Source organism: Rhinopithecus roxellana, chromosome 8 (genome assembly GCF_007565055.1).
Source record: "Rhinopithecus roxellana isolate Shanxi Qingling chromosome 8, ASM756505v1, whole genome shotgun sequence".
In the NCBI taxonomy this organism is placed as follows: domain Eukaryota; kingdom Metazoa; phylum Chordata; class Mammalia; order Primates; family Cercopithecidae; genus Rhinopithecus; species Rhinopithecus roxellana.
In genome coordinates, this window is record NC_044556.1 from 127930662 (window position 1) to 127954530 (window position 23869).

General features: G+C 42.8%; 1 protein-coding gene across 1 annotated transcript in view; it reads right to left on the minus strand.

Moving 5' to 3' along the window:
- LOC104672018 (protein transport protein Sec16B) overlaps window positions 1–6662 on the minus strand; it is a 48317-nt gene extending 41655 nt beyond the window's left edge. The window contains exons 1-5 of the mRNA XM_030936452.1: window positions 6608–6662; window positions 4123–4474; window positions 2350–2462; window positions 1493–1613; window positions 617–725 (exon numbers count right to left, since the gene is read on the minus strand). Coding sequence (XP_030792312.1) covers window positions 617–725; window positions 1493–1613; window positions 2350–2462; window positions 4123–4418 — 639 coding nt within the window. The 5' untranslated portion in view covers window positions 4419–4474; window positions 6608–6662. The remainder of the gene's footprint in view (window positions 1–616; window positions 726–1492; window positions 1614–2349; window positions 2463–4122; window positions 4475–6607) is intronic.
- Between the last annotated feature and the right edge of the window lie 17207 nt (window positions 6663–23869).

The following is a 23869-nucleotide window of genomic DNA, read 5'->3' on the forward strand; positions in this document are numbered from 1 at the left end:
ATTGTGCCACTGCACTCCAGCCTGGGCAACAGAGTGAGATTCTGTCTCAAAAGAAAAGAACCATCTCTGTAGTATATTTGCAAATTTTCCGCAAATCTAAAATTATTCTAAAATAAAAAGTTTATTTTAAAAAAGATCTCCATTTTGTGGCCCAGCTGGTGCATACGATAAGATTTTTAGAGGAGAGGGATGAATGAATAGTTAGAAAGGGTTTCAAGCCCTGCTTCTCAAACCTGAATTCAAAGATTCTAGCAACTTCCCTCTTCCTGGGTTAAACCAAATTGCTAGTCCCCTGGAGTCCCTAACACCTAACACCTGGATGACAGCATCCTCTCTTTCCCAGTATGTTAGAGTGAGCTGGGTGACCTTTCTCAATCCCCTCAATTTGCTGAAAATGCAAAGGAGTTCAGTTTAGGGCCTCGGTTGCCTAAGACTGAGGCAGTAAGGAGGGAAGAAAAGAAGACATGGGTGGAGGTTCTGCCAAGAGTGAAGGAATGGGTCCTCCAGACAGCTGGCCGCTGGACATCCATCCCCAAGGGCCCTGTTCTGCCACTGCTGACAGTGTCAGCTGAGACACATGGACACAGTCTCCAGCCCCCATGTCACTTTAGGTTACCTTATTTTTCTGGGCCCCAGCAAGCAGGCTCCCTGGAAACAGCTCCCCGGGCCACTCCTGTCCAGAGTTGGAAGCAGGGCTGTCTTTATAAGGGTTCCTACTGTTAGATCTGCAGCAAAATGACAGGAGCAGTGAGCGAGGTCCTGGGCAAGCCAGCAAGGCTGAAGCACTCTCCACCGGAAGCTGACCTGCTCCAAAGCATGGTCAGGTGCCATGTCAGCCTGGGTGCCATGGGAGAAAGCATTTTCCTCCCACTTGCCACCTCAATCTACTAATCCCAGAAAAACAGGAGTGCTTGAGTTCCACAGCTCAGTGGCTGGAAGCGGCCTCAGGTCCTGATGAGAAGGGTTGGTCTCTACAGCCTGACATTCTGGAATGACTTACATCAGGGTGTTTAGGTTGGTGAATTCCAGAGCTGCGAGCACCAGGACAGATGCTTGGGCAAAACTCTCTTCCCTGTCTTGTCTTACCACAGGGAGATGGCCCATTCTCAGGGCTCAGGTGTAGGCTGAGGAGAAGCACCTCAGCCTCAGGCAGGTTCTCATGACCTAATCATGAGAGCTTTTTCTAGGCCATATCTGTTCTGAGGCCAACACAGAATTAAAGTCCTCTTTTAGGACAGACCTCAGGGAACCTCACAGGACTCAGACTTGCCCAGCTTTGGGAACAGACTCTCAGTGATAAGAATCTCTCTTCCCAGGGTCCATATTAACAGCGGACCAGGCCCATCCTGGAATACTCCCATATCCCTGTGGCTAAACCAAAAGTACACAGGCTTCTGGAGGTAAGAGACCAGCATCAGACGCCAGAAAATTTGCCCAACATAGTCTGAGTTTGACAACATCATGTCAAACTGGCCTCTCCTTTCGCACTTACTGGAAGTGGGTCTCACTATTTGTTCCAAATGGACTGTGCTGGTTTTCATAATGATGTTCATCAAGGTACTTTTGCTCTCGGTAATCTTCGTGCCAGATATAAGGACTCCTTTGCCTTGGCACTGCACCCTCAGAGAAAACAAAATCAAGACAGGTCACTTCCTATTTCTGAAAGTTCTTAGAAAGATATTAGTGAGCTGTGAGGAGTTCCTAGAGCACAGTAGATCTAAAAACATATTTTCCAAATTGAAAAATAGATAGGTGAGAGCTGATGGTGAAAGTCCATAGGACGCCTCTCAGTCCCCTCTGAACTAATTAGCATGGATCTATACAACCGCACAACGATGGGGATTGGTGTGTACATGTGTGTGGGGGGGGGGGTGTTCAATGTTGAAACAGATTTATCTTTGCTAGCAGTTCAGACGCTGCCATTAAGACACACCCTATACCTATTAGTATAGGGGAGAACACTCCTTTGGGTGCATATCTGCTGTCCTCAGGGTGAAGTGACAGACTCCTACTATAGCCCAGCAGATGTCCTTAAGAACTGACTTCACTATTACTTGGTCGAAGACTATAATCTTGGCTATAAGGCAAAGTAGAAGAAAAAATGTGGATGAAGTGCAAACTACCCATAGTACTAGTGACAGTACCATCATCTATGCAAACAAAGGAAAACAACTCCTTTATATCTCTTCTCAGGACATCGAGGAGGAGTGTTTCTGCTGTGGTCTCGTCTGGCCAAGAAAAGATGCCCAAGGTGAGGGTCTGAACATGGCTCCGTTGGTCTCTCCCCTGCCTCTCAGACCAGCTGCCCCATCCCGAAATCCCAGAGGCTTCTTGGAGACTTTTCCATACCTCTTTCTTCCTGCAGCCACTGCGGGTGTCCGTGATAGTAATAACTTCCATAAGCATATTCCTCCCTCATTGTGGGAGAGTGATAGCCCTGATATGAATTCTCATAACCTGGCCTAAAATAGCACAAAGAAGACTGGTCAGTTGAGGACAAGGGTGGTAAAGACAGAAACCAATGGAAGACTTGACAAACTAAACAGCTTCAGAGGACAGAGTTGTGACCCAGCCTAGAATCTGCTTGAAAGCCATGGTTAATTCTAGATCCTATAAACAGAATCAGAGCAGGAGTCAGGCCTTTGTTGCATAACAAGAGTAGAATTTTTATAGTAAAATTTTTTTACTTAAAACTCTATTCTAAAAACCCCTTTTTAATTTAAAACTCTTTTACTTTATAGTAAAACTCTCACTCCCCAAATACATACATACTATCTTAGAAAACTCTGTCCTGACATTATCTGAGAAAATCACTTCCTGAGATGACTGTGTTAAGTCTCCAATATACCACTGTAATTTCCATGCTTATTCCAGATGGAATTGAGATTAAAAAGTCAAACTGGACTATCTTAAGTCTGATTACTTTTATTGCCTCTGTCCTGAACATGCCTCTCTTTGAGAATTCAACAATCCAAAAAGATTGGGGAGAGGACCATCATAATACTAATGTTTTTATCAATTAGTAATTTTTTTTTTTTGAGACAGAGTCTCACTCTGTCACCCAGGCTGGAGTGCAGTGGCATAATCTCGGCTCACTGCAATCTCCATCTCCCAGGTTCAAGTGATTCTCACATCTCAGCTACCCAAGTAGCTTGGATTACAGGTGTGCACCACCACGCCCAGCTAATTTTGTTTTGTTTTGTTTTGTATTTTTAGTAGAGACAGGGTTTCACTATGTTGGACAGGCTGGTCTCGAACTCCCGACCTCAGATGATCCGCCCGCCTCGGCCTCCCAAAGTGCTGGGATTACAAGCGTGAGCCACTGCACCTAGCCCAATTAGTAATTCTTTAGTATTTCTTAGAGACAAATTTCATTATAATAATAGTCGTAATTTCAACCCTGAATCTGTAAGCAGGTAAATATTACCCCTAAAGTAGAACATAGACGGCTTCCAACATTCCATGAAACATTAAGTCCAGTGCTACAGGCCAGGGAAACAGGAATTCCAGATTCTCCAACCTGAACAGAATGACCTCACTGCAACCTCTTCCTTCCGGACTTGTAGCCTCCAAGTTTCTATCTAAGGTCGATTTTTTTAAAGTTCCCATTCATTCAATATGGATTATTGGTATGCCTGTTACATTCTGGGTACTGTGGTAAGCACTAGGACTCTTCTTGGTGCTGGTAGTGTCATGCTAATCCCAAGGCAGAGTGGTCTAATGACAATGAGGAACTCCTTATAGGGATCTCCAAGAAAAATTTTCCATAGTCTACACATACTACCTTTTGCAATCCCAGAGCAAGAGGATTCCATCTGCTCTTTTGAATTTCACCACTTTTTCTTCCCTCTACACTGCCCCCCCCAAACCCCCAATACTCAATTGCATTTGTGATGGCTTCTTTAAGAAGCTCCACTAGGGGATAAAGAGGAGAGAAATACTATCTTCAGTCATCAGAAACAAATTTGGGAGAGGACAGGATTTAGCTAAGGCCATGTAGTAAGGTAGAGAAGGAAAAAGAAAAAAGAGGGAGAAAAAGAAAAGGAAAAGGAAGAAGGAAAAGAACAATCTATTCATAAGCATTTAGGAGAGTTGCATTCATTCCAAGCCCTAAAGCCATACCTTGAATACAACTGACTGGGATAACCACTTTCGTAATAGTCAATTCTAGACAGAGGCTGATGCCAGTCCCCAGGCCTGGAGGCATAATGGGACTGTTGATGGTCTGCCCTGGGCTCCTGCTGTGGCTGGGGGCTCCCACGGTTGTCTTGCCATTGGTGAAACCTCTCTCCACTGTGCCGAGAGTGAGGAACAGGCCGATGATGTCCATCTCTCCAAAACCCTCCGTCTGGATCCTTTGAGGATGCTGTGACCTTCCCTCGTGTCTGGGGCAGCCTCTGGGGAGCCCAAAGTTCCATCACTGACTCTGAATTTGTCTTGGGTTTTGAGTAAGTTGTGTAGTTATTTTATCTTCCTGCAGACAAAAGAAAAAGGAAAAAAAATCATCATTTGAAATCTATATCCAAACATAGTGGTTGATTAGGTTTTGTGAAAAGAGCAGCTATGGTCCTCGAAACCTATCTAAAACAAACCATATGGTCACGGATACAGAGAAATCCGAAAAAAAAAAATCTCAGATACATGAAGCAAATAACAGACTAGACAATTATATTGATATTGCTTAAAAAATTAAAAAGTACATTTGGAACAATGACAGATGGGGGAGGCATGGGAGACAGATAACAGTAATAGGTACAGCTAAAAATGCTATCAAGGAATCCCAGTTGATGTTTCTTCACATATTCCCCCAGCACTTACAGTGGAGGCCCTGTGGTATCATTGAGTGGGTCTTGCAGAGAGCTAGATCAGAGTTCAAATCCTAACTCTGCCACTTAACTAGCTAGTTCATTTTTTCAAGCCTCAACTTCCTTACCCATGAAATGGAGACTGTAATGACTACCTCGCAAGGCTATTGACAGAGTTAAAGATAACCTATGCAAAGTGCCTGACATGTTACCCAACATGTTAAAGTGCTTAATAAATAGTAGTGTTATCAAGGATAAGGATGAGGGTAGTATGAGTGGCTGAAGATGTTTACTAAACAAAAAGAAGTTTAGACTGACCTTTTCAAGAAGCACCTTTTCTGAATCCTTACATTAACCCCCTCAAAGAACTAGAACCTATATAATATGGTCGTCCCTGCTCCTCCTCCAGAGGAGCCAACAAGAGGCAAATTTAGGATTGTTTTCATAAAAAATTAGAAGGCCATGTCTCCGGATTCTTCCTGGCTGGAGATTTTAAATCCTGGAAGTCTCCCTAGCATCAAACTAATTTTCCCCCACGTATTCCTGAAAAGGGAAATTGCTCCAAGGACTGATTACCTTCCAGGTTCCTCTGCTCACAGCACGGGGTGGTGGGGGGCAGGGGTTGCACCCGCCAAAGGAAAGCACACCTCAGATCTTACTCTTGCTCAGGATTCTCTTGTGTCAGGAGCATCCACAGACTAGGTCGACCTCGATTTTTTTCTTCCTTAGAAACTGTTTTAGGTTGCAAGATTCTGATCAAATCAGTTAACTTGTTTCCATTACTGAAGATCCCAGCCTCACATAAAAATTCATATCAGAACAAAAGGTCAAAAGGGTGGGTGTTGAAATCGAGACGTCACTCTGCTCAAACACCAGGGAGCCAGGGTCGACAGCTATGAGCCAAGAGCTGTGAGACAGCAGAACATACAAGAAGAGCAAGGTGCAGAGGGGGCCTCCCACCTCAAGGTCACTCTCAAGTCAGGGGAACCTGTGGCTTCCTTCCCATGTCAGCTCACTCCCTTGAAAAAGCCAGGGCAATGACAGCTTTGCCAGCAAATCCCAGGAAAGGCCAAATGTCCCAGACACAAGGAAGGGCACATGAGCCTTTTCTGAAGGCTGGTGGAACTCAAAACCATTTGGACCAAGTAAGCGGAATGAGAAGAAACCTGCTTTCTCCTTGTCCCCAGATAGTCTCACTAGGCAGCCCTTCCCCGAATGCAAAGGTGCAACACCCAATCTTTCCACTGAAATCACATCATTTTGCTGCCAAGAGACATCAACTCCAGCAAATCAGTCCTCAGATTAAGGACACCAAATAAATAGCACCTTCGATTCTCAAAATGAAGGAATTACATCTATAATGACAAATCACACTCACACATTCACATAAATGACCTTTCCTCGCCCCGGTAAAGGCCATCTTGCCTTTCCTAATCTGACGGCACAGCACGTCCAGCTCAAAGAAGGGAAAGAAGGGAGCAAGTGTTCCCACACACCTGCTCCGATGGCTTCCCACCTTCCTTCAGCGCTGCTCCAGGGACCTGGCCCAAGAGTGCCCCCTCTCCTCTTGGAGACTGTCAAAGTCCAGGTGCCACATCTACCACGACCGACCGGGCCCTCAGATCTACAGCATGTCAGTTACCTTTGCAACTGCCCAGCCTCCATGGAGCTGATTCATTAGGGCAAAGTACAGCCGAGATACCGCAGTCCGGGACCCGCCTGACTTGACAAATTTACTCTGAACCCTGTCAGAGACTGGCGCTTCTGTTTGCCTGAGCATGGACTGAGCCAGGTTCACTCACATGAGAAATCATCCAAATTCCCACAACAATCACGGAAGAGAGACATCAGGAAGAGGAAGTCCAGAAGCCCCGAGGCAGTCTGGTCTGGCATGAAAAGCACCACCTTTGGGGTGTTAACTCGGGGCCCTACCACTAGCTGGTTCTGTTACTTAACCTCTCTGAGTTTCAGTTTCTTTTTCTTTAAAATGGGAATGGCAATGCTTAGCTTATGAGGGTCATTACGAGGATGAAATGTTGGTAAAGCATCACATGATATATAGGTAAGTATGCCCTGCAGATCAATATTATCTTTTCCTTTCCAACGAGACGAGTTAATTCCACCAGTCGAGGTGCATGGGGAAGGGGACATGTTCGCTGGTGGGAGTAAACACCTGGTTTGCCCAGTGTGGGTTTTTCTCATGTATGTTTCTCTCCACTGGGCTCTGGTTATGTAATACATTCTGTTATCTAGCTGGAAGGCAGATTTATATCCCCAATATTGAACTGAAGGCACTAAAACGTTTTCCATTCTAACAAGAAAGTAGTTTCTCACACTTGGAATACACATTTCTTCTGCAATATCAAGGTAAACACGGAGAAGCACATGACTACTTCTGAATTAATATTTTAAAATTCTGAATTTTAAAAAATCCCAAATGGTTTATTCTTTCTCTCAACAAATGCTTACTGTGTTCCTATTAAGGGCCAGGATTTGACACACATAAATATAAAAGACACAAATTAGTCTCTCATATCTGTCATCACTAGTCCAGGGAAAACCACCCTCTTGGGTCTCATGGTCGTATAGGGTCATGTATCTAAGCTACAGGATTTTCTCTCAGCCCCTCAGCTGACTCTAGAACCCAGCAACTGAGTGTAGAATTCTCTGACTGCAGCTAATGGTTTCTTCTTATTATTTTTTTTTTCCAAGACAGAGTCTTCCTCTGTCACCCAGGCTGGAGTGCAGTGGCGCAATCTCGGCTCACTGCAACCTCCACCTCTCGGGTTTAAGCAATTCTCCTGCCTCAGCCTCCCGAGTAGCTGGGATTACAGGCACGTGCCACCACACCTGGCTAATTTTTGTATTTTTAGTAAAGACAGGGTTTCATCATGTTGGCCAGGCTGGTCTCAAACTCCTGACCTTGTGATCCACCCGCCTCAGCCTCCCAAAGTGCTGGGATTACAGGCATGAGCCTCCGTGCCCAGCCGTTAATGGTTTCTTACCTCACTCTTGGTCTGTGAAGTTTGGCTCTCTAATGGCTGCACTGTTGTTTTTAATCCTTCTGGGAAGAGGAACTAGAGAAGGACACACACATTGACAGCAGGAATCAGAACGTGGGTGATGATTACACTGACTTGATATCAAATTGTATGTTCTGATATATCACAATAACATTCATAAAAGTTCTTGATGTCACTCTTTTGGCATATAATGTGACATTATTCTTGCCCTATAACACCAGCTGCATTATCGGAATGTTAACTTTGAAAAGGACCTTAGAGGTTATTTTAGCAACTTTGCTTTTTTGATGATAAAACCAAGATCCAAAGAAGTGAAATGACTTACCCAAGATCACAAAGTTAACTAGAAGTCCAGTGAAAATTACACTGGTGTGCTCTAGCTGCCTTGCACAAGGTTAATAAGAGCTGATTATTAAATATTCAGGAATTATGTGAGCCAGTTGTTAAACCATGGAAAACTTGAAATCCACCATGGTGGGAGTATTTACACCACAGAAATTGACAAATGCTACAAAGCGAGGTTGTTGGTGGGTTGTTGGTTTTTTTCAGAGAACCTGTTTAGCAGCATACTGATTTTAATCCCAAACTCTTACTTCCTGATTCAGTGTTCTTGCAATTATAGAATTGTCATTCTGTTACTAGCCTTCATTTCACAACTCTGGCTTAAACATCTAGTCAAATTATTCCAAATGCTTCTTTTGTGACATCCCAAAGTATCTCTAATTATCTCTAGAGTTATTATGAAACTCTTTAAACACTCACCAACCAAAATTAATTCTAATTAGCTTTAATTATTCTATATAGACATATGGCATACAACAGTTATATGGGTCACAAAATTAAGTAGATTGTGGTGGGATCTCACCACTCCAAAGGGTTTGGGATTTATCATTTCCTACCTTCCCAGCCCTACATAACTAGAATTACTAAGTCTTTCAGCCCGGCAGCTCAATTCTTCCTGATTTCTAAACCAAATTGACCCAGCCTAACAATACACTAGGAGCTCAATCCCCACCAGGAGGTGGACCAAAATGAGTCTTCCACCCCAAGTCCTGGCTGCAGTGTTCTTGGATAATCCAGTAGCCTCCCTTATGCCCAAATGGCTACAGTCTTCATATTATCCTGCCCCAAGTGCTCTGTCCTCATACCTGATTCCTGCTCTGCATCCCAACTATGTACCAGGATTGGAATCCTAGAAGTTTACTAATTTATGTGAATTTCCTTTCCCAGTCTCCGTCCTCCTTTCCAAATGCCAGACAGCACTGTCTAAGGTCTAGCTTCAAACAAGAGTAACTGCCCGCTGTGAACTGAATGTTTGTTTCTTCCCAAAATTCGTATGTTGAAATCCAACTCCCAATGTATTAGGAGGCAGGCCTCTGAAAGGTCATGAGAGTGGAGCCCTTGTCAATGGAATTTGTTCCCTTATAAAAAAGACACAAGAGGGTTTGCTTCTCCTCTCTCTCTCTGCTCTCTGGTATGTAAGAATACAAACAAAAGATGGCCATCTGCAAACCAGGAAGTGGCCCTCATCAGACACCAGATCTGCTGGAATCTTGATCTTGGACTTCCCAGCCTCCAGAAGGGTGAGAAATAAATTTCTGTTGTTTAAGCCACCTAGTTTATGGTTTTCTGTTACAATATCCCGAACTGACTAAGACACTACCCTAGTTTGACACCTGTCTAGCAAAAGTATTATCACTGTTAATGATGCTGCTAATGTCTAGCCACTGGATTAGTGCTGATGGATGTGAACACCCACCTAGATCTAGGTCAAGTTTGCCATGAATCCTTGAGCACTGTGATTTAATGACTGGTTACTCTTGCAAAGGGCAGCTCATCATTTAAGACATCCCCCAGGCTTCATCCTATTCCTTTACTGAAAGTAACAATTTAGAAAACAAGCTGAGAAGATCTACATCAATGTGTTATCAGTAGTTATCCACTGGGTAATGGAATGATGGATGATTTTATTTTCTTCCTCTTGCTTATCCATATTTTCTAACTTTTCTACAATAAGTGTATATTATTTTAAAAGGCAAAATTAACTAACATTATTTTTAATCAATAGTGTTAGTTCAACCACCAAATGTGTTATTGTCACATCAGTAACTAATTAGGCATTCAAGCTGCTAAAATGGGACAGTGCTCAAAGCTTCCAAGATTGATTAACTGTGCTCAGTCTGCTCTTCTTGATAGAGGTTGAGTCATTTATTCACTGAACAAGTGTTTGTTGAACACCTACTATATGCCCATCATTATCACATGCACTGGGGATACAAAGATAAATAACATGCAATATCTGCCCCCAAAGAAGCTCTCAATTCAGTAGAGCAGTAGACATTGAATCATAATACAATCAGTCACAGTACAGTGCAATCATAATACAATGCAATCATCATTCTAATGGATATATCACTGATTTTTCTAATAGAAGAAGCACAGAGGAAAGCAGGAGACTAGAAACGGTAAGTGTGCTATTCAAGGCTATTCCACAGATCAAGCAGGACAGATGAATGCCTGAACGAGAGCAGCTGTGAAGAGACTGGAGGAGAAGGGACATATAGAATACATATATGTTTATAAAATATAATCAACATGCATTGATGGTCTGTTGACTGTAGAAGATGAGGGAGAAGGAAAAGTCAAGGATGATCCAAGTTTTCAGGCTGTGGAGATGAGATCAAGCTACCTTTTTTTAAAATTTTGGCTAATAATCTTAGAAGAGGAGCCAGTTTGGTGGGGAAGATGATATGATTTTGCACATGCTGACTGTGAGGGGCCTGTGGGACACAGAGGTGAGCGTGGTCAATAAGTAGTTGGCTGTAATGAGCTCAAGAGAAAGGATGGAGGAAAGACGTGGTGGTTGAAGCCACAGACACAGATAGGATCACTGGAGAAAAGCTTAGAAGACAAGTCTGAGGAAGGAGCTCTGAGATGGACACAGAAGAACTGGACACAGAAAGAGGAGCCTATGAAAGATAACATGGAGGTACCAGAAAGATGAGCAGATAGCCAGAAGAGGATGGTGTCCCAGAAGCCAGAGGTGATGGCTTCAAAAGCAGGATAGTGGTCAACAATGCCAAACCTAGGAGGAATATTGAGAAAGACAACACGTAAAAGTGTGTTCTCTGAATCACTGGATTTGACAATTAAGAGGTTTGATGATCTTAACAGGAAAAATTTCAGTAGGGCCATGGTCAAGGGAGTGAGGGATTAGACATAAAAATCACTCCTACAGCACATGGAAATTAAGGAGGAGGAGGCAGCAAGTAAAATGACTCTTTCCAGAACCCTAGATGTGAAGAAAAGGGCTGGGGCTACCATGAGGCACTCAGATTTGAAGAATTGGTTTGGGGTGGACTAGCCAAGAGAGAGTTTCTGCTGATTCATATGGAGAGACTGAAAAAAACATTTACTGAAGGAAAAAATCTCAGAGAAAATGGGTCACATGGGATCCAGGGCACAGGAGCAAAAGTTAAACCTAGCCGAGGAAGGGCACCTGTTCCTCTAAGACAGGGAAAAAGAGGTGAAGATGGGCATAGGTGGAGACAAGTTTGAACATAAGGGGACAGAAACCAAGAATTCCCTGTGGAGTAGAATGCCAAGTTCTACTGGCCATCTATAGGGTTAGCATTTGGTAAGAGACTTGAGAAACATTACGATGGTTTGGAATGGCCACTGTGGAATACAGGAGTGGGCTTTCACTAAGAACGTGTGCTCAGAGTAACAAGTGGGCTGGAAATGCATCTGTCATTGGACACCTAGGCTGACATCAAGCTCCATGGGGATGTCAGCCTTCTGTGCTTTGTTCCGTGCTATATTTGCAGTGCCTTGCACAGTGCCTGGCATATGACAAGAGCTCAAAAACATTTTATTTATAAATGAATGGACACCTTAAATGTATACCAACAACAGCTTATACTGTATGACTGTACCCAATAGTTTTCATAGCCTGAGTATAGAATTAAATATTGAAAGACAGTTTCCAGAGAAAGTAAAAGAGAAGGCAGAGGCAGTCAGTGAGTCTAGGGAGCTGATCTAAGTGTGGATAAAGGGATGCTGCGTGGGATATAAATGAGACAAAAACAGACACAAATTACCTGCATACTTTATTAAAATGAGGTCCCTAGCTAATCTTAAGAGACCCACTCCAACAAGACAGTGAAAGAAAAACATTACATTACAATAATTTTTTAAAAATTCTTAACCAAAGTGGGAATGATGGGATAATGGCCACACATGTATTTCCAGCCACAACGTCGTGGCTCTTTTTAGTCAGCAAGCATCTCATATTTCTGACTCCAAGAATGAATCAGGGGGTGACGGTTTCATGCAGAGCAGCCTCTTGACTCCAGCTAAGCTACCCCCTGGAAACAGTCTTGGGATATGGAGGTCACAGCCTCAGCCAGTGTTGGCCGCCAAGACTTCAGCCCCTTGCTTCAGGTGAGCTGAGTGGCAGACAAGATGCAGAGCATCCTGTGCTGCTCAGCTGTTCTAGTTATTAGGAGGGTGTGTGCCAAGAAAAGATGGTGCCTGTGCCAGAGACAATTAGCCTGGCACAGGTGCCATAAGCTACCAGTGCCAGTCCTGGGATTGTTACTCTTACCATAACCTTAGAAGCGAAGGTTTAGGCACAATGCAGACTTCCTACGGGACCAAGGCACCCTGTGGATGCACCCGCACAGGACTCCTTCAAATGCCACCTACGTGGCTGCCTGCAAACCTGCCCAATCTGCATCCACCTCTGCTGCCAAGAGCTGGAGAGGCAGTCTATCACTCAAGAAGAATGACTCTATGCTTCTTTATTAGCCCTAGACTGGCAGAGGTGGCCCAACCTCCTCCTCTCTTCACCCCTCCCATTTGATTAATGCCCCCTGAATCAAGAACAGTGGGCAGCAGATGGATGCTGCTGTGACTTCTGACCCCATGTCAAGCTCCAGCAGGCAGAGGTGACTCATAAACCCACCAAATGAAGTAGGACTGGGATATTCTTGGAATGTTCTCTCAGCTGCAGGCCGATAGGATGTAAATTCCCCAAAGGAGCAAGACAACTTGGTGGTCCTGGAATAAAGCTGTCCAGCAGTGAATCCCAGCCCTACTATGCTGGCTGCGTGAACTTGGGCAAGCTACTCTGCATCTCCTTTTCTTCATCTGTAAAATAGGGATAATAATAGAACCTCCTACCTCACAGAGTTATTATGAGGGTAAAATTAGATTAAAACCCTACAAAGTGTTTGGCAAATCACAAAATGCACAATAAATGTTAACTGTTATTATTTCCCTGGAAATAGCATAAATTGCCTAAGAAGTATTCTGCACAAGTCATCAGTAAGGGATTAATTGATTATTCATCACTGCTATGAAATCTACAACTCCTCCTTGACACATAATCCAGTGCCCCCATTGAGCCACGAGATCAAGAAGAAACAGCAAAAATGTGTCATACAATGACACAAGAAAAAAGTAATGGGCTAAGGTGAAAACAACAAAATTAGAAACTTTAAGAAAATGTAGCCCAGTGCTTCTCACACTGGAGTACTTGTTGTTTCAGGAACAATGCAGGATGCCATGGGATACTCATCAATTTTCTTTTCTAAATAATTTAATAATATCTTAATTTAAAACAAATACAAATGGTTTTGAACGAAATTCAAATTTGCCTTAATTTTTAAGATGAAGCATGATACTTCAAAGAAATTTTACATGTGCAATGGGACAGATACAGATACACACACACACACATACCCTGTACCCCCAGAAGTCACTCCCTGCCATTTGTTGGAAAATTTTGAGAGATGCACTCTAAACAGAAGCGGACATTCAGACACACAGAGCCAATGAGCTGGAAGGGATCTGTGGAAAGTCTCCATCCCTGCAGGTGAAGCAGCGTCTAAGCCAGAGACTCAAGCCAAGGTGCTCATGCACACACAGCTCTTTCATTTACAGTCGTAGAACTTTAACTACTCTCTATTGCTGGATAAAAAATATCATATTATATAAGACACTACAGGGTACCCGGGTACCCAGGGGGCTAGTGACACTCTCAGTTTTCCTGAGATGGGTAGTGTTTGTCCTTCACGGAAGGTAGGTCGTCAGGCTCCGTACAGAAACACACCCCAGTATTTTACAGTCCCATACGTGACTCAGACCCTCACTGCAGCTGTCTGAATAGCGTAGACCACCCCCGTACCACTCAGAAGTCTGCTCCTCTCTGGGTACAGAGCTGCGGTCTTGTTTATATCTCCTTAAAACCTGTCCTTTCCTTAGTCATTTTGGGAAGTAGCAAGGCCCAAAGGAAAGAAAATAGAAAATGAAACCTGGATTTGGTTTTAACTACACCATTTGCTAGTCATGTACCTTTGGAAGAATTGCCTAATCTCTATGAGCCCATCTTTAAAATGAAATTTTTAAATTATATTTTAAAAATGAAATCTCATTTAAAAGGGCTGTGAGGTGGATGAAATGATATATGGCAAAACACCATAGAAAGTGCCTTTTAATTACAGGAGTGGGTTTTCAATAAATCTTTGCTTTTCTCTCTTTCAGGTTCCTTACATTCTTTTAAAGGTGTGAGAAGCTAAACTGTATACAAAGCTCATGACTTTGGGACACTATGGGAATTGAGAGCTCAGGCTTTGCAGTCAGAATTGGATTTGGGTTCCAATGCCTCCGCTGATTAACTGTGAGCCTTCAGGCAAGTTATTTAACCTCTCAGCCTAAGTGTCCCCATTTGCTCAATGAGTATATAATGATGAATATCTTCACAAGACTGTTATAGAATAAATGAGATAATGTACTGTGCATGGCCTGTAGGAGGTGCACAATTAGCATTTGATAAATAAATGAATGCATGATATAGGAAAAGCACTCAGCACAGTCCCTGCACCTTGGTAAGTGTCCAACAAATGGTTGTTGTCAGTGTTGTTTAAAAGAGCATAGCACTATTTCTAACTGGGCATGGTGGCTCATGCCTGTAATCCCAGGAATTTGGGAGAATGAGGCAGGAGGATTGTTGAGGCCAAGAGCTCAAGAAACCCTAGTCAACATAGTAAGACCCTGTCTCTACAAAAAAGAAAAAAATAGTTGGGGGTGGTGGCTAACACCTGCAGTCTTACCTAATTGGGAAGCTTGGGTGGAAGGATCACTGAGCCCAGGAGTTCAAAGTTGCAGGGAACTATGAACATATTGCACCCCAGCCTGGGTGACAAACTAAGACCCTGTCTCAAATAGATAAATAAATAAAGAGCATAGCAGAAGAGTTAATTTATAGGCTGTTCAGAGTATATGTTCTTATTTAGCTTTTACCATAGCAGTTCATATTTAACTTTTATCTTAGCTATTCTTTATTATTGACATAATCTAATCAGAGGTTATTGTTTTTAATTTTTATTCTGCCCTGTCTGTCATGATAATAATCCATTGCAGTCATAGCTTATCTTTCCCAGAGATGCCTATCCTTAGCTCATTATTTTCCTTACCCAGTGGCATCAGTAGAATGTCCATTTTAGAGGCTATAAAAGTGATACTTTTACCAAATTCACAGAGTGTGTCAGTATCAGTCATCAAGTAGAGGAAAATCAACTGCAGGTTTTCTAGTGGAGTGCTTTTGCTCAGAAGAGCATATGGCTTAGTAATAGCTGTGTAATATATTTAACACAAAAATGCAATTGTTTAAAATCTATTTCATGTGAATATAATAACTACAACCTTCAAAATTATCCGTCAGTGTAAATAGGTTCATTCAACCTGATGACAGATAGATAGATAGTAAATAATGGGACAATTTCTCCTTGTCCCATTTGTCAGCTAATAAAGGTACATACCATTGTGCAGGTTCTACTGCTCTGCCCACTGCTCCATGTACAGAAATGGCCCATGCGTGTGTACAGTGTGGATGCATACATGTGTTTAAATGGCACTCACATCCCGTGCTCTACCAGTCTGGAATGAGTGACTGCAAATATAGCAAAGCTCCCCAGCAGTGCTAATGCTAAATTTACCAGAGCAGGGCAATTTCCATAGAAGTCACTTATGATGCCAAAAACCAAGTTCAAATTTCAGGTTCTAGAGGACACTGAAGGGCACAACAAGACGATTTTCTAAGTGTATTTGTCCATTTTCATGCTGCTGATAAAGACATACCCAAGCCTGGGCAATTTACAAAAAAAAGAGGTCTAATGGACTTACAGTCCCACATGGCAAAGGAGGCCTCACAATCATGGCAGAAGGCAAGGAGGAGCAAGTCACATCTTATGTGGATGGCAGCAGGCAAAGAGACAGCTTCGGTAGGGAAACACCTCCTAAGAGAACCATCAGATCTCGTGAGACTTACTCACTATCATGAGAACAGCATGGGAAAGACCTGCCCCCATGATTCAGTTACCTTCCACTGGGTCCCTCCCACAACATGTGGGAATTCAAGATGAGATTTGGGTGGGGACACAGCCAAAGCATATCACTAAGCATATGTGTCTGCAGTCATTACAAGGGAGATAGCTAAAGTTCACTATTTTCTGGGAGCATCCCATAAATGAATGTTGTAGATTCTCTGCATGCAACACTGCTCCTGTGATGTAGTTTCTGTACAAGCTTGCTAGATGTATTCCCTTTTACACTTAGGATGCAATATTCTGTATGCCCCGTAACATTATGACACTGTGACACCATGTCCTAGTTCTGATCCAGATGTCATTCATTAAATAAATTATGTTGCTAAATGAATCCAACTGCAGTATAATTTCATCCCTGGGATAATTTTTTTAAATTATCTCCTTCATTCACCAAATAATATTTTAGACAATATTAATTCATTTATTTATGAAATAATAAATGAAGACCTTCATTTATTCAGCTCATATGGGAGAAAAGCCTTTTCTTAACCAAGAAACAGGTGGGAACCCAGGAGTACTTCATTATTGTGTATTTCTTGAGTATCTACTATGTGCCAATAATCATTTTAGGTGTTAAATTCAGGCCACACTAAATGGGCAAGGTGAACCTGTTCCTTCTCTTCTTGGAGTTTAGTGCCTAATGGGGATACAGCCTAGGTGACATGCAATTCCAATGATAAGTGCTAGGAGAGGATGACAATGAGAAGCAGACGTCATGCACAACGAAGGTATCAACCCTCACCAGAGAAGGTTTCTCTGGAAAAAAAAAAAAAATCTCTCTCAACTGAGACCTGAAAGATGAGAGTGCATTATCCTGGAAAGAGAGAAAGGAGAGCAAGAGAGAATGTGTTCCGGGCAGAACAGACACGATGAGGGCTAAAAGGCGAAGGAAGACCTGGTACATTTGCAGCATCATAATGGGTTTTATGCTCAATGTGATTTGAGCTTAGAATGCAAAGAAAAGTTGAGAGTTGATACTGAAGACTGTCCCTGCTTGGCACCTGGACAAGGAGAGTGGAGGGTAGAAATGGCAGGTACTCATCATAAGTATGTGCAAACCCCCAATGTTTAGCTTTTATCATAGCAGTTATATGATAAAAGCCAGGGGGTTTGCACACAGTTATGATGAATACCTGCCATTTCTGCCAGCATCCTATACTCTGGCTTCTGGTAACAAATTATCAATTTTACTTTTATGAACTACCCTACCCCCTCTCAGTTTATCTGTCATGTGTGAGACTGACCCCATCTCTTGCTCTAAGAATGGGCACAAAATTTAGACCTGGACAGTAAGAGTCTTGCATCTCCCTGGCCATGGTGATTAACTCAGCAGTCAGTACATGTCCAGAGACATTCCAAAAAGCATGCACCCAGAACTTATGCGTGAACTACTGTGAAAGAGCAATGTTTCTCACTGACTGGGTTGACTGACACAGAATGTCAACCTACTGCAGCAAGCAGCCATCTGTCCACAATTTATTCGTTCAATAATTAATGACTGAATAACTATTATGTGCCTCCTGTTGTAGGCATTAGGAATACAAAAATAAAGACATAATTCTATTTCTCAAGTTTTCACCATTAACTGGAGAGACAAATAAAGTAAACTAATCACTTTAATAAAATGTGGTAAGTGTTAGGGTAGAAGTTACATACATTATTATATGCAGAGGGAAAGGCAGCCAACTAAGAGAAAGCTATGTTCAGGATGGGCCATGCTGAGTTGAGGTGCCTGCAGGACAATGTACTGGAGGTGTCTTAGGCAGTAAATATGAGTCAAGAGTTCCCAAGAGAAATCTGCAGAGACATGCATCTGTAGTGGGCGGTGTTCATTTGTTTATACTTTGCTTCTTTCCTGAAGATTTGTATGTGCTTTGATTTTGGCATTATCAGCATACAAACCGTAATTAAAATCTCAGATATGAATGAGATTGTCAAGGAAGAGCGCATACTTCAAAATAAGAAAATAATACTTTAAGGTAAAAAGCAGAGGAAGAGAAGTCAATGAAGACTAAGAAGGCAAAGTCAGAACAGCATCAAAAGCAACCAAGGGAAGAGAGGCTGTCAAGAAAGGCATAAAGACCACAAACACAGTAAGACATCAAATTACATAAGAACTCAAAAGTGCTCACTGGAGGACTCCAGTGGGGTTGGTGAAAGGGTCAGAAAAGGGAGAGAACAGTAAGGAGGGATTGTGTTTGCTCATTGGCTGGTTTGGTGGGTAGTCAGTTGGTGTATTATAAAATGGGAGAGACTTAAAGATGTTTTTACTTGTGGTGGAAAGCCGGTAGAAAGCCAATGGAGAGACTGAAGACACAGCCAGAATAAAGGAACTGAGTGATGAGTGTGGTGGTTCCAGAGGAGGCTTATGGGGATAGGTAATCCAGGAGAAGGGATTTGTTCCGGGTCAGGAAGTACACCTCTGTCTTGGGGAAGGGAGGGAGGCAGCAAGGGTATGAATGCCCATGCAGATAATTTTGTGATCTAGGCTAGCAGGGCTGATGGACAATAAGTCTACATAAAACTTGTGCTTTTTTAAAAATGGATTTGATCCATCATTCTACTAACATATTATGAATCTCCCACAACTTCCAAAGTCAAAAAGGACTGAACTGATGGTGAGGAGTTCTAGGAAGCTGAGGCTGCACTGCATGGCTGCCAATGGTGGGTATTTTCTGTTCTACTTGAAACCACAGCCTGGCTGATTTTTTTTTTTTTTTTTTGACAGTTAAATTTCTTTCAAACTTTAAGTCTATGGGTCACACTTATTTCAAGCAATTTCATTTTCTTAAGAGTCAGGCTGTTGTGTCTTTGCCTCTCAAAAGTCAGCAGCAGTTTGAAAGGTACTTGTGCCAATCAATAACCATTTGAAAACAGAAATAGATATTTGAGTCTGTGTGGAATTGCTCCCTTTAAGACATTTTTCTCAAAAGCAACCTTTCTACCTATCAACATTACACTGTAAATGGGCCCATCTAGGAGAATCCTTCAAGTTTCTGTTATAGAATATCTCAATCTGATGAGGCCTGGCTGGTGACATGTGAGATTCATTTCAGAAATAAAGCGCCTGTCCCTGAATTGGATGTGGAGCTAAGATACTGCTGTGTGAGAAGCTGTTCAGCAAGGGGAAAATTCACATTAGGTGAGCAATCAATTACTGAAGAGGTTATCCATCCCAATGCATTCATTTTATAGCACATAAACTGAAGCCCAGAGTGCCATATGGTTCACTGGGATCAGTGCCAGGATCCGAATCCAGGTCCCCCAACTCCCAGCCCAAAGTTCATTTCTCCTCTTATAATATCTGTTACTCCTGCTGAGCAGCAGACTCCTCAGGGGCAGTGACCCACCTCTTCCATCTTGTTCACCCCGCATAGAGAGGTGACAATCAAAAATATCTGTTTATCAATAAATTAACCACACTCAGGTTAAGCCGCTGTTGGTCACTTAGGTTTTATGCAGAGCCGAACATCAGAGTAAAAAGTCTCAACAGAAAGAAAAAAAAATCACCAACCCGTAAATACATGGTCTATGAACTCTGAAAATACTAGAAACTGTAAACATGACTTCCAGGGTGGAAGCCTTGGGAACAGCAGCCACAGAGCCACCTCTCGTAAAGAAATCCAAGCCAGAGTTTCATTGTCATGGGGTTGGCAGGCACCACACCCCTAGTCATCTATATAGCTTGAGAACAAAAGTTTCCACATTGCCTCTAAGTCAGTTTTAACCAACTTGAATCCTCCTTAAAATATTTAACAGGCTCTCTCCTTTCCCCAAACACTGTAATTGCTAGGCTTCCTTTCATCTTCCCATAATCAAACCTGCCTAAAGTTTTTTGGTAAGTTGAAATCACGTGTTCTTTTGCACATTAGCAAGCCATTCCATCCCCCAGGGAACAGCCTTTGCCAGAGTATGAAGGAGCTCCAAGGAGTTAGGGTTGGAAATTGGCATTAGCCGCAGCTGAAATTAGTTTTTTCAAACAGAACCCTGTGAAGTTCTTCATTTTGCTGAAAACCATGTGCTGGCTTAATGCCTTTTTATTCTGGTTGAGACCAAATGCTTCTCAAATGAGTCTGCTAGAAGGGTCCCTAGTGAGAACTGTATCCCCTCTTAGCATTCTTCAGTTTGCATTTGGTTTGGGTTAATTGGTTAATGGTGAAAATAAGTACTTACATCGATTGCCCCTAAATCAGGAGTTGCTGCTGCTGCTTCTGCTATATCCCATCATGACAGCCTGCTGTTACTCACAGCTGGCAGATACTGTAAACTGTGTTGCCACGTCAGCTGCCCAGAACCTTTCTGCTTCAGCAGCAGTTTCCCATCGGAATGGCTTAATATGCAGCTCCTGAGGCTGGAAACATGATCTGACCACCATATTGAGAAGGTCCGAATACAAGAGGCCACTCTCTGAAATTACAGAAAGAAACCACACACTCCCCTTTGTATTTCTGAATGAGAATTCCACAGAGAACCTAACTATTACATTGAATTCCTAAACAATCAGGACAGCAGGTGAATAATTGGGAAAAAATTCCATCAGGATTAGACATTGAAAAAGGGAAAATTAGGGACTCAGCATTACAGATGTTAGTTCATTATAAAATTGTTAGTTTGGAGTAGCAAAAAACTGAAAATGTGAATGCTCATGAATAAAGAAATAGTTGGATAAATTATGAGATATTTATGTTGTGAAGCATTAGGATACCTAATAACAAATAATAAAGCTATGCCAGTTGACTTGGAAGGGTGTCTATGACATATTATTGAGTGAAAAGGTATATTATCCCACATGCCATTATATATGCATATACAGAATTATTTCAGATTATTTTTGAGTGTGTAGGTATCAAAGAAGACTATGTAATCAGAAGAAATAGTAAAGCTGTCTTTATTATGTAAGAATCATTGACAAGTAGTAACTTGCCTGAACTCTTATGCTTCCAAGCCCTCTGCTGAATCTTTAATGGATCTGGGTTTTTCCTCTCTCTGTTCCAAACACACAAAAGAATCCTAAAGATGTCTCCTGCTTATTTGGAAAAAACAAGCCATGCAAAAGAGAAAATGTAAAATCCTCTTCCAGCCCAGACCTCACACAGCCCTTCCCTCCTTTGAGATTGTTGTCAAAAGCAGGTCAACTTTTCATGTCCTTTCTACAGAGGGAGGGACCCCAGAGCACGTTGCTGATAGTGCTGTTCAATCCATACTGTCTCAGTGCCTCCAGGGGTGACTCAGAGATTATTTTAAAAACTACCGGCCAGGCGCGGTGGCTCAAGCCTGTAATCCCAGCACTTTGGGAGGCCGAGACGGGCGGATCACAAGGTCAGGAGATCGAGACCATCCTGGCTAATACGGTGAAACCCCGTCTCTACTAAAGAATACAAAAAACTAGCCGGGCGACGAGGCGGGCGCCTGTAGTACCAGCTACTTGGGAGGCGGAGGCAGGAGAATGGGGTGAACCTGGGAGGCGGAGCTTGCAGTGAGCTGAGATCCGGCCACCGCACTCCAGCCTGGGCGACAGAGCCAGACTCCGTCTCAAAAAAAATAAAAAAATAAAAAAATAAAAACTACCAATTGCAGAAAAGAGGAGACTTAGAATTGATCAACCAATCCCTGCATTTTAGCACCAGTCAAAAACTGGGAAATAAGCACTTATTGATCCATGACCAAATAACCAATGCATCTTACATAATTAGAACACAAGAGAGGTCACTATGTATTTCTCAGCCACTTGTTTTAATTAAAATGAAGTGAGCTGGGCAAGGTGGTTCATGCCTGTAATCCCAGCACTTTGGGAGGCCGAGCCGTGCAGATCAGTTGAGCCCAGGAGTTTGAGATCACCCTGGGCAATATGGCGAAACCCCATCTATACTAAAATTATAAAAATTAGCCCTGTGTGATGGTGTGCTCCTGTGCTCCCAGCTACCTGGGGGGCTGAGGTTGAGAGGCATGAAGTCAAGAATTCAGTGAGCCAAGATCACACCACTACACTCCAGCCTGGGTGACAGAGTGAGACCTTGTCTCAAAAAAAAAAAAAAAAATTATGTGAGGCATATGAATGTACTTAGATGTTAAATTATCTTAATTATATAGACAACAGAAGTTTTTTTTTTAACGGGGAAAATTATAGAAAATTCAAGTTTTCAGTCACCTTAATGGCTGTGTATGAAGTACATACAAGTATGAAGCAGAAGGCACATATATATTAGGTATTTATTACCCTGGAATGGAGGAAGTTCTCAATGTTAAATAGGGAAAGGGCCTGATTTTTGGTAAAATTTCAGAATTGTAGAACTGTTTCCAAAATAGCTTTTTAGGAACCATTCCAAGATGGCCAAATAGGAACAGCTGCAGTCTGCAGCTCCCAGCATGATCAATGCAGAAGACAGGTGATTTCTGCATTTCCAACTGAGGTACATGGTTCATCTCACTGGGACTGGTTGGACAGTGGGTGCAGCCCACAGAGGGTGAGCCAAAGCAAGGTGGGGCATCACCTCACCCAAAAATCACAAGGGGTCAGAGGATTTCCTTTTCCTAACCAAGGGAAGCCGTAACAGACTATATCTGGAAAAACAGGACACTACCGCCCCAATATTGCACTTTTCCCAAGGTCTTAGCAACTGGTAGACAAGGATATTCTCTCCTGTGCCCGACTCGGTGGATCCCACACCCACGGAGACTTGCTCACTGCTAGCACAGCAGTCTGAGATCAAACTGTGAGGTGGCAGGCTGACTGGGGGAGGGGCGTCTGCCATTGCTGAGGCTTGAGTAGGTAAACAAAGCGACCAGGAAGCTCGAACTGGGCAAAGCCTACCACAGCTCAGCAAGGCTTCTGCCTCTATAGACTCCACCTTTGTGGGCAGGGCATAGCTGAACAAAAGGCAGCAGACAGCTTCTGCAGACATAAACATCCCTGTCTGACAGCTCTGAAGAGAGCAGCGGTTCTCCCAGCATGGCATTTGAGCTCTGAGAATGGACAGACTGCCTCCTCAAGTGGGTCCCTGATGCCCGTGTAGCCTAACTGGGAGACAGCTCGCAGTAGGGGCCAACAGACACCTCATATATGCAGGTGCCCTTCTGAGACGAAGCTTCCAGAGGAAGGCTCAGGCAGCAATATTTGCTGTTCTGCAGCCTCCACTGGTGACACCCAGGCAAACATGGTCTGGAGTGGACCTCCAGCAAACTCCAACAGACCTGCAGCTGAGGGACCTGACTGTTAGAAGGAAAACTAACAAATAGAAAGGAATAGCATCAACATCAACATCAACAAAAAGGACATCCACAGCAAAACCCCATCTGGAGGTCACCAACATCAAAGACCAAAGGTAGATAAAACCACAAGGATGGGGAGAAACCAGAACAGAAATGCAGGAAATTCTAAAAACCAGAGTGCCTCTTCTCCTCCAAAGGATCACAGATCTTTGCCAGCAATGGAATAAAGCTGAACAGATAATGACTTTGACGAGTTGACAGAAGTAGGCTTCAGAAGGTCAGTAATAACAAACTTTTCTGAGCTAAAGGAGCATGTTCAGACCCATCATAAGGAAGCTAAAAACTTTGAAAAAAGGGTTAGACGAATGGCCAACTAGAATAAACAGTGTAGAGAAGACCTTAAATGACCTGATGGAGCTGAAAACTGTGGCACGAGAACTAC